At 46.2% G+C, this 11,722-nt stretch overlaps 1 protein-coding gene across 2 annotated transcripts in view; it reads left to right on the top strand.

Annotated features, from left to right (window-relative positions):
* The first annotated feature begins 4,262 nt into the window (after positions 1 to 4,262).
* LOC116979668 (solute carrier family 12 member 9-like) overlaps positions 4,263 to 11,722 on the top strand; it is a 105,204-nt gene continuing 97,744 nt past the window's right edge. Inside the window, exons 1-2 of one of the 2 annotated variants that reach the window (XM_033031341.1) lie at positions 4,263 to 4,497; positions 7,012 to 7,125. In XM_033031341.1, the coding sequence (XP_032887232.1) occupies positions 4,335 to 4,497; positions 7,012 to 7,125 (277 nt within the window). In that variant the 5' untranslated portion in view covers positions 4,263 to 4,334. Of the gene's footprint in view, positions 4,498 to 6,990; positions 7,126 to 11,722 lie in introns of both variants that reach the window. The other variant, XM_033031340.1, reaches the window with a different exon arrangement.

The following is an 11,722-nucleotide window of genomic DNA, read 5'->3' as shown; positions in this document are numbered from 1 at the left end:
ACCAGGGCAGGGCCATTCAAGGTGAATGGTCTGGGTCTGGAGAGTGTTGTAGAGCAGAGGGATTTTGGATTACAGGTACATAGTTTCAGGCAATCGCCTCCCTCTGCGTGGGGAAAATGGACTTTGTCCCACACGTCCCCATTAAACTTTGCACCTCTCACGTTGTCCTTCATTGTCTGGAAGTTGAAAGCTTATAGTTGTACAAGACGTTTGTGAGGCCACATTTTGAGTATTGTGTCCCATTTTGAGTATAGGTCACGCAGTTATAAGAAGTATATCGTTAAGCTGGAATGAGTGCCGAGAAGATTTTCAAGGATTGTGCCAGGACTTAAGAGCCTGAGCTATAGGGAGAGATTTGGCTGGCTAGGACTTAATTCCTCAGAGCGCAGGAGGCTGAGGAATGATCTCATAAAATGTGTAGGAAACAACTGCAGATGCTGGTTTCGAAGGTAGACACAAAAGGTCTGAGGAAGGGTGTCGACCCGAAACGTCACTCATTCCTTCTCTCCAGAGATGCTGCCTGACCCACTGAGTTTCTCCAGCATTTCGCATCTACCGATGATCTTAGACAAAGATGTATAAAATCATGAGGGGAATAGAGAGGATGAATGCAGAATCTTTTACCCAGAGTTTCTTCAGTGTATGTGACTTTAAGAATAATAAATTGGTATGTTCAAGATATCCAACATTATTGATAATTCTTATTGCTCCTTTTTGTAATGTGCATAATGGCTATAGGTTGGTTTTGTAGGTCTTACCCCATATCTCCACACAGTAACTCAGATATGGCAATATGAGTGTATTATACAGAGTATGTAATGATTTGTGGTCCAGAATGTGTCCTGATTTTCCCAATATTGCTATAGACTTTGCCAGTTTTGCTTTGCCATGGTTTATATGTGGTTTCCAGCAGTTTAGGAAGAAACTGCAGATGCTGGTTTAAACCGAAGATAGACACAAAAAAACTGGAGTAAGGTCTGAAGAATGGTCTCGACCCGAAACGTCACCCATTTCTTCTCTCCAGAGATGCTTCCTGTCCCGTTTTGTGTCTATCTTATGGTTAAATGTTAACCGCCACCTCATTCAGGAGTGACTTTGAATATACAATATTGGCTTTACCAGTAACATCAACGTCCCTTGAATTAATACATGGAGAAAATGGTGATGGAGCAGGAATGCTGTATATCTTTTTCCATTTTATGCATAAACGTAAGAGCTTGTATAAACAGTACCTGAGTGATCAACATGCCTCAAAATGCTTTGTAGCCTTGATTCCCTTGTAAGCAATTGCAGGATCAAAATTGCACCCAATATCTTATAAGATGAAGTCCAAAACTGTACAATGGAGTTCATCATAAGTCTTGTTCGGTTGTATATTACCTTGTGGCATTTATGTACTGGTCCTTTTATAAAAAATCTAAAATTCCATTATTTTTGTTAATACAATCTCATCAATTTGAGATGGTGCCTCCAACCTTTTGTGAACATATATCCCCAAATCAGTCTTCTCTTTCCCAACAGAGCCTGTTTCCACAGCCAATACAGTTACTGCTGGCTTCCAATTATCAACATGCATTCCATCTAGGTCTGTTTCTAAATGGTCAATCTGCACGAAGAATGTAATCTGAGATGTTATCACCATTTACCAATCACACCAATGAATACAAGTAATCATTGTTTGTAATCCCTGCAATCAATATTTAATATAGTTTCCTATTCCCAATTCTATATCTTTGTTTGAAAACTCTTGTTCAAATAATTCTATTCCCATTTCCAATTAACTCCCAGTTCCAATCAACAACTAAAATCTTCCAGAAAGATCATTTCTTGAAAGTATCCAGAGAACTTTCCACCACCGCCCTCTGAGGCAGAGAATTCCTCTCTGTGTGAAAAAGGAGGAATCACAGAGAGAGTTCACAGTGCCACCCAGCTTTGTGTCATCTGCAAATTTGCTAATGTTACTTTGAATCCCTTCATCTATCAAGAGTCAAGTCAAGAGTTTATTGTCATGTGTCCCTGATAGGACAATGAAATTCTTGCTTTGCTTCAGCACAACAGAACATAGTAGGCATGAATACAGAACAGATCAGTTTGTCCATATACCATTATATAAATATATACACACATGAAAAAATAAACTGATAAATTGTAAATAAACAGATAATGGGCTATTAATGTTCAGAGTTTTGTCCGAGCCGAGTTTAATAGCCTGATGGCTGTGGGGAAGTGCTATTCCTGAACCTGGTCGTTGCAGTCTTCAGGCTCCTGTATCTTCTACCTAAGGGTAGCAAGGAGATGAGTGTGTGGCCAGGATGGTGTGGATCCTTGATGATGATGTTTTATTATGAACCTGAAGGGCAACATTTTCCACTCAGAGAGTGGTGAATATATGGAACGAGATACCACAAGAGGTTGTTAGGGAAGATAATATTAAGGCATTTAAAAGACATAGATACATGGATATGAAAGGTTCAGAAGGATATGGGCCAAAGATGGCCAAACCTTTGTCAGCATGGATGTGTTGGGCCAAAGGACCTGTTTCCCTGTTGTGTGACATCTAACATCAAACCATAAGAGTAGTTGCGTCGACATGGAACAAAGTGTCTTGTGCAGAGCTACAGCAAAAGAACCTGAAAAGACGTAGCTAGTATTACTCACCCCGAGAAAACCAAAGTGGATATGAAGCAGAATTTACCTCAAAGCATTATTGCAATAGCCAGGTTTCGCCATACGCTTGTGCTCTGTCTGCCATGGCTTGCTTGAGCTCCCAGCTGCTGTCATTTTTAACTCTTCATTCCCACAATTACCTTTCTGTTCTGGGTCTCCTCCATCGCCAAAGTGAGGTCACACAAACTGAAGGATTCTGTTTGGATAGACATAGAAACATAGAAAATAAGTGCAGGAGTAGGCCATTCGGCCCTTCGAGCCTGCACCACCATTCAATATGATCATGGCTGATCATCCAACTCAGTATCCCGTACCTGCCTTCTCTCCATACCCCCTGATCCCTTTAGCCACAAGGGCCACATCTAACTCCCTCTTAAATATAGCCAATGAACTGGCCTCAACTACCTTCTGTGGCAGAGAATTCCACAGATTCACCACTCTCTGTGTGAAAAATGTTTTTCTCATCTCGGTCCTAAAAGATTTCCCACTTATCCTTAAACTGTGGCCCCTTGTCCTGGACCTCCCCAACATCAGGAACAGGGTCTTGACCCGAAATATAATCTATACCTTTTCTCCAGAGATGCTGCCTGACCGCTGAGTTACTCCAGCACTCTGTGAAACGCCACCTATCCATATTCTCCAGAGATGCTGCCTGACCCACTGAGTTACTCCAGCACTCTGAGAAACGTCACCTATCCATGTTCTCCACAGATGCTGCCTGACCCACTGAGTTACTCCAGCACTTTTGTGTCTATTTTCCCTTCACCCATCTGCCCAAGCCCACCCTCCCCCCTCCTTTCCTATGTTCCTTTCCACCCATAAACCTCTCTCTGCCTTTACATTTCACTCCTCTTTCAAATCTGCTCTACTTATCGACATGCATTTTTCTTCTTAACTTTTTAGTCATAGAGTGTGGTGTGGAAACGCGCCCTTCAGCCCAACTTGCCCACACCGACCAACATGTCCCATCTACACTAATCCCACTCACACGCGTTTGGCCCATATCCATCTAAACCTGTCGTATCCATGTACGTGTCCAAATGTCTCTTAAACATTAGGATAGTCCCAGCCTTAATGACCTCCTCTGGCAGTTCGTTCCATCCACCCACCACTTTTTGTGCGAAAAAGCTACCTCTCAGATTCCTGTTAATTTCTGAAATATTGGTCATAAATTTGCTGCAAAAATGCTCCAAAATAAGGCTCAGAATGCAGCAGAGAGCATCTAAACCCCAGAACTTCCAGGACCCGCTTAAGGGCCCTGGACCCCGGCATCGAGGGACTTCACGCAGCGTGCACATTATTTCACATTAACATTTTTGTAATCCTGTCAAGCCACCCCCTTTTTGAAAAGCTTCGTGCGGGCCTGCCTTGTCCTGCTCTGCTCTGCTGTCTGTTCCTCCACAGACGCCGGCTGGCCCGCTGAGTTCCCACCGCACTAGAGTCTGTGTTTTGCTCCGTATTCCGCAGTTCCCTGTAACTCCGGTTAAACGCATCAAACTGCCGGTGTTGGTTGGCGGCCGGGCGCCGGTGTGAGAGGCCGGGACGGGGCGTGTGCGAGTGCGGGGAGTGACCGCTGGGGGCGACACCGGATGGGGCGGGGCTGGGGGGGGGTCACATGACAGGTCACATGACACGGCGTGGAGCGGGCTAGTCTGCAGGACGCCGCCATGGCCGAGCGGTCGCCGTTGCTCAACTACCGGCTGTTCGCGGCGCCTGAACCGGCCGGTAGCGGCCGGAGAAAAGCCTCGCCCCCCAAACTCTCCACCTTCCTCGGCGTCGTGGTGCCCACCCTGCTCTCCATGTTCAGTGTGGTGCTCTTCCTGCGCATCGGTGAGTGAGGGAGTGAGCCCGGCCCGGGAACCCCCAATCCCACCGCCCCCTCGCCGCCCCCACCCCCGGCCCGGGAACCCGCCTCCCGGTGACCAAACCCCTCCAAGGGCCGGGACCTTCCCCCGACCCGTCTGCTGGGGGTTCCCGTTGGGCGACGCCGCCCGGCTGCTGCACGAGTCCCTGTCAGTTTCTCTTCTTGTTCTTGTTCCGGGATTTTAATACTAACTCAAATACTCTCTCTTTTCGGGTAAAAGTTTACCTTTAAAAACTGTACGCCTTAAATATAAATAATTACCGAACCGTTGGCAGTTGTTTTAATATTCGGTCACGGTCCTGTCCACGTTGCTCCCGGTTATTCATTTAAAATGTCACTGGTCTCGTCCACAGCGCCAGTCTCTCCCTTGTCCTCGCCACTCTGTGTTCTTCAGCAGTCTGCGAGTTCACGTTACTTCACTCCTAGACCTACCCCCCGTTAAATCAATGTTACTATAAAATTTATCTGAGCTCTCTTACAGTAGCTCAACAACCAAAATAATAGTTTATTAAACAGTGTGTCCCTGGACTATTATGTTTACAACTACCCCATGTAAACAAAACAAAGAACAATTTCCTTAAACTTACTTGCAGTGATGGAAAGGAAATGTTAGTTTGCAGGCGGTGAACAATGAATGTCCTTTCCCCCATAATGATGTCAGTCCTTGAGCGTTATTGTCCATGCAGCGATTTATTTCAATCTTGCGGCCTGGGGAATATGCTGAATGTGTGTCTTTTGAGTAAATGTCAACCATAACAGACACAACGTCATTTTTGAATGCTGTATCCAATCCGATATTCTCTGGATACAGAGATGTGTCAGAATTTAGAATTATGCTTTTTGTCCCAGAGTTCCCTATTTTCTAAATGTCGGGCGGGTGCGAATAAATACAGAGGAAATGTTGCCTTAGCACAGATGCAATTAGTGGCCCACGTCTACTTTATGATTTGTTCAAGGACACAATTTTGAGTAGAAAGATGCAAATGCTGGTTTACACTGAAGACAGACACAAAATGCTGCAGTAACTCAGCATAAACGTCACCCACTTTCTCCCTCCAGAGATCCCAGTTTTGTGTATGAATTTGAGGGGGAGGGGAAAGAATTGTGCAGATGTTTAGTCATTGGCCTTATGACAGGTAAGCAAGTTATTTTAAGATTCTGCTTTGACTGGCAGCACTTCCTTGTTGAGAGGTGAAGTTGTGGGTTGAATTCCAACACAACATTAGCAGACATTTCAAGGTAATGTCATGGGGCCATTGCATCGTCAAGTTTAGACAGGTTGTCTGCCCTTGGAGCATTCCACAAAGCTGGAGACCCACCTGGTGATGGTCTACTTATGTTTTAGCGTTAAGTCAAGGATCCACATGGTGAGTGAGAGAATGTCACTCACTCATTGAAACATTTGTGACCAGGGACTTCCCTTCCCTTTAACCAGCCAGAATTTCCCCTTTCAATAAACTTCCCAAATCAAATGTTTTTGGTAATTTGTCAACAGTCGCTCATCTAACTTAGAAATATAGAAACATAGAAAATAGGTGCAGGAGGAGGCCATTCGGCCCTTCGAGCCAGCACCGCCATTCATTGCGATCATGGCTGATTGTCCCCAATCAATAACCCGTGTCTGCCTTCTCCCCATATCCCTTGATTCCACTAGCCTCTAGAGCTCTATCTAACTCTCTCTTAAATCCATCCAGTGATTTGGCCTCCACTGCCCTCTGTGGCAGGGAATTCCACAAATTCACAACTCTGGGTGGAAAAGTTTTTTCTCACTTCAGTCTTAAATGGCCTCCCATTTATTCTAAGACTGTGGCCCCTGGTTCTGGACTGGCCCACCATTGGGAACATTTTTCCTGCATCTAGCTTGTCCAGTTCTTTTATGATTTTATATGTTTCTATAAGATATCCCCTCATCCTTCTAAATTCCAGTGAATACAAGCCTAGTCTTTTCAATCTTTCCTCATATGACAGTCCTGCCATCCCAGGGATCAATCTCGTGAACCTACGCTGCACTGCCTCAATCACAAGGATGTCCTTCCTCAAATTAGGAGACCAAAACTGTACGCAATACTCCAGATGTGGTCTTACCAGAGCCTCTCCGTCTCTCTCCGCCTCCGTCCCTGTCCCTCTCCCTGTCCCTCTCCCTGGTGCTGGGACATAAGGGGAAATGAGCCGCCCCTGCGCAGTTGGGGGCTATGGGTGAGTGATGGAATATTGCGTTGGGGGAACGGGCTGTATTGGGGCCCAGGCCTCCAATGTGACAGGGACCCAACGGGTCCCACTTGGTGTAGTCTCCATTAAACTTTCCCCCTCTGGCCTTATAGTTATGCCCTCCAGTGTTGGACATTTCCACCCAGGGGAAAGGGTTCTGACTGTCTACCCTGTCTATGCCATATAATCAGGATGTTCATCTTAATAGTACATGTATTTTCTTGTTTAATAACTCAACTTTCTCATTGAAGGTTTCGTTGTTGGTCAAGCAGGACTGTACCAAACGATCCTTATGTTCATCGTGGCATATCTGATCATCAGCATGACGGTGCTGTCTGTGTGTGCCATCTCCACAAATGGTGCTCTGGACGCTGGTGGAGCCTACTGTATCTTTTGGTGTGATATTTGTAAATTAACATTGAATACTGATGTTTAATAATTTAACAAAATTATATTTTCATCTACATTTAGGAGGTTCAGTTGTGTCAACATTTAAAATAGAGAAATCAAATGTAATAATTATTTCAGAATTGATTAATGTTTACCAGCAACTATTAAATTTATACCAGTGACTTTTTCTGTTGCTTGTGTTAGCACTTATTTAGTGAGACTAATGAATTGTTGAATCTTTTTATTTTCCTGTTGTTTCACATCTACTCTGTCTCATCACCTACGACCTCTCTGTGCACTTGGAGAAACAGAAACGTTTAGAATTGGTAGAAAATTTGCCAATGAGAGAGGAGATTGCTACTGGGTCTTCTTCTCTTACAATACAATCAGTTTTATTCGTCACTTGCACATAAAGTGCAAGTGAAATGAATTTGCCAGCAGCGGTACAATGAAAAAGAACACACAAAAACACAATAAACATTTTAACACAAACATCCACCACAGCATTTATCACTGTGGTGGAAGGCACAAAATTTGGCCAGTCCTCCTCCATTCCCCCCCGTGGTCGGGACCTCAACCCTCTGCAGCCACCGCTGCAGGCATCCAGATGAGTGAAAGTCCCCGCTTCAGTTGGGGATGGCCGCAGGCCGGCGGTCAAAGATTTAAAGTTCCCGCCGCAACCAGAAGCACCACAGACTGCTGGGCTGGCGGTCGAAGCTCCCCTCCAGGGGGTCCCCGGCGAGGGACCCTGCTCCCGATGGTAAGTTGCCGCTGCGCCCGCGGTAGAAATAGACCGCGGGCCGGCGGTGGTGGCTTCTTCTTCTTCCGGGTCCCCAACGAGGGATCCCAGGCTGCGGACGCCACGCTAGCTGGAGCTCTGCGGACCGTGGCTTCAGGCTGCCGCGGGCTAGCGAAACGGAGCGCTCCCCTCCGGCGAACCCCGTAGAGGGCTCGCCCGCTCCACGCCAAGAGTCCGCGCTGCGCCCGCGGCTGAAGCCCCAGAGTGTCTCCGGGAAAGGCTGCACCGATCCTCGATGTTAGGCCACGGGGGAGGCGACATGGACAAAGTCGCCTCTCCGTGGAGGAGGCGACCGAAGCGGCTTCCCCCTTACCCCACACCACCCCCCACACAAGACACACAAAGAAACATTAAAAACATACATTAAAACATACTAAAAAAAACAGACACGCTGCTGACAGGGCTGCCAGCTTGCAGTGCCTCCGCCGTCTTGCAGCGCCCCCAACTGTCTTCTTGCGTATGGCGTGCACAGCCTAAAGTTGTAGGACGACCTGTTCTATTTGATCTTATTTGATTGTGCACATCAGGTTGATTGCATTCGTCGAAACAGGGCGGACCACGTGAAGGTTGCAATCTCCCACCCCACTGGGATTGGTGTAAATCTATATTACTAAATCTCTGATCTTGACAGCTTTTGGCCTACTGTGCTGCGATTTCCGACAGAACGCCACCACCTACGGCTGTCATTTTTGGCCACCTCGCCCAGAGCCCCCCTCCGCCTTACGGGTGCGGAGGATTTTTCCCATCAATGACAAATCAGAGCGATATTAATGTTTTTAAAAAATTCACCATTCTCTCTGCTGCCCCTGCTGAAGGGAGGGGGAGGGACTATAAAGCCAGGAAGTGGTGTGCCTCACTCAGTCTCTGCAAGATGGATGAAGCCAAGGGTCACGTCTCTCTGAGCTCTGAATAACACTGAACAAATGTCTACACAACTGTGAGTACCCTTAATGTGGTTTGAAAATGAAAATATGGTTTGTTTGAAGTAAAAACGCACTGCCTGCAAATGGTTGTTTGGATGCTTTGGCTTGAAGTTGAAAGGCACTACTTACTGCAAATGGTGGCATGAAGTTGAAAGGCACTACTTACTGCAAATGGTGGCTTGGGTGCTTTGGCTTGAAGTTGAAATCCACTATTTACTGCAAATGGTGGCTTGGGAGCTTTGGTTTAAAGTTCAAAAGGCACGACTTACTGCAAATGGTGGCTTGGGTGCTTTGGCTTGAATTTTAAAAAAATCACCATTCTCTCTGCTGCACCTGCTGGAGGGAGGGGGAGGGACTATAAAACCAGGAAGTGGTGTGCCTCACTCATTCTCTGCAAGATGGATGAAGCCATGGGTCACGTCTCTGAGCTCTGAATGACACTGAACAAATGTCTACACAACTGTGAGTACCCTTAATGTGGTTTGTTTGAAGTAAAAAGGCACTGCCTGCAAATGGTGGTTTGGGTGCTTTGGCTTGAAGTTGAAAGGTACTACTTACTGCAAATGGTGGCATGAGGTTGAAAGGCACTACTTACTGCAAATGGTGGCTTGGGTGCTTTGGCTTGAAGTTGAAATGCACTATTTACTGCAAATGGTGGCTTGGGAGTTTTGGTTTAAAGTTGAAAGGCACTACTTACTGCAAATGGTGGCTTGGGAGCTTTGGCTTGAAGTTGAAAGGCACTACTTACTGCAAATGGTGGCATGAGGTTGAAAGGCACTACTTACTGCAAATGGTGGCTTGGGTGCTTTGGCTTGAAGTTGAAATGCACTATTTACTGCAAATGGTGGCTTGGGAGCTTTGGTTTAAAGTTCAAAAGGCACTACTCACTGCAAATGGTGGCTTGGGAGCTTTGGTTTAAAGTTGAAAGGCACTACTTACTGCAAATGGTGGCTTGAGAGCTTTGGCTTGAAGTTGAAAGGCACCACTTACTGCAAATGGTGGCTTGGGTGCTTTGGTTTGAAGTTTTAAAAAAATCACAATTCTCTCTGCTGCCCCTGCTGGAGGGAGGGGGAGGGACTATAAAACCAGGAAGTGGTGTGCCTCACTCACTCTCTGCAAGATGGATGAAGCCAAGGGTCACGTCTCTTTGAGCTCTGAATAACACTGAACAAATGTCTACACAACTGTGAGTACCCTTAATGTGGTTTGAAAATGAAAATATGGTTTGTTTGAAGTAAAAAGGCATTACTGCAAATGGTGGCTTGGGTGCTTTGACTTGAGGTTGAAAGGCACTTGTTACTGCAATTGGTGGCTTGGGTGCTTTGGCTTGAAGTTAAAAGGCACTACTGCAAATGCACTTACTTCCTGTTTGCACTGTATATTGATTTTAGATAAAACGCTACACTTACGGCTGTGATTTTTGGCCATCTTACTCAGTCCCCCCTCCGCTGAGCAGATGCAGAGAATTCTTCCCATCAATGAAAAATAAAAGTGTTAGTAGTGTTTTAAAAATGTTGAGAATCTCTCTCCTGTCAATCATGCCCTGAAAGCCACACCTTTTCCGGTGGGAGGGGGAGGGGTTGTAAAACCCGGAAGTGTGGGTGTGGCTCAGTCTCTGCATGATGGGGGAGGGAGAGGTCATGACTGTCTGAGCTGTGAATCAACTGAACACACTGAATGTCTACTGAACTGTGAGTTTGGTGTGGTTTTATGGTGGTTTCACCCTGCATGAAATGGTATGAAGCTGCATTTGAATTTGGTGGCCTTGGACCCTGCTTGAAGTGGAATAAAACTGCACTGAATTTGGTGGCCTTGCATCCTGCTGAAAGTGGTATGAAACTGCACTTGAATTTGGTGGCCTTGCACCCTGCTTGAAGTGGTTGGAAACTGCACTTGAATTCGGTGGCCTTGCATCCTGCTTGAAGTGGTTGGAAACTGCACTTGAATTCGGTGGCCTTGCACCCTGCATGAAGTGGTTGGAAACTGCACTTGAATTCGGTGGCCTTGCATCCTGCTTGAAGTGGTTGGAAACTGCACTTGAATTCGGTGGCCTTGCACCCTGCTCATAGTGGTAAGAAACTGCACTTGAATTTGGTGGCCTTGAACCCTGCTTGAAATGGAATTTCAAGGAATAGTCATGAGTCAACTGCCAGCCCACCAGCCATGAGTGAGCTGGCAGCAGATCAGGCTTGAGCGACTGAGCTGCCACCCCAAGAACCCATACCAGCGCTCCAGAAAGCCCCCCCCCACTGGCCACCAATATTGGTGGAGAGGTGGAATATTGCGTCGGGGGACCAGCCCTCCCGTGTGAACATGGGACCCAACGGGTCCCACTTAGTCTAATATTTCAATAGAATGGGACTGTTCTTTCCTTTAAATGTGCGCTTATCATAAATGTGCGCTTATCATAAATGTCATAAAAATTGTGAAAGAGAATTATTTATTTCCTCTCTCTTTTGTGTGAAAAATGTATTTTTTCCCCCTCCTGAATGGACTGGCTGCAATTTTGAAATTGTGCCTCAACAGAGGAAATGGCAGGCTCTGCGTTTCCCCCTCCAGGCACAGGTAGGTCAGTATTTCACAGGACCAGGTCATGTTCCCCAGGGTGGGGGGGGGGGTCTGTCATCCCCAGGGTGGGGGGTCTGTGTTCCCCAGGTGTAGATAGAATAGAATAGAATAGCCTTTTATTGTCATCCAGACCGAAGTCTGAACGAAATTTAAGCAGTCATACATACAATACAATACAATAAAAAACAACAATAAACACATATTAACATCCACCACAGTGAGTCCACCCAACATCTCCTCACTGTGATGGAGGCAAAAGTCTTAGGGCTGCAGTCTCTTCCCTCCTCTTCTCCTTCTGCGCTG

Source organism: Amblyraja radiata, chromosome 13 (assembly GCF_010909765.2).
Source record: "Amblyraja radiata isolate CabotCenter1 chromosome 13, sAmbRad1.1.pri, whole genome shotgun sequence".
In the NCBI taxonomy this organism is placed as follows: Eukaryota; Metazoa; Chordata; class Chondrichthyes; order Rajiformes; family Rajidae; genus Amblyraja; species Amblyraja radiata.
This window is presented reverse-complemented; position numbering and strand designations above follow the sequence as displayed.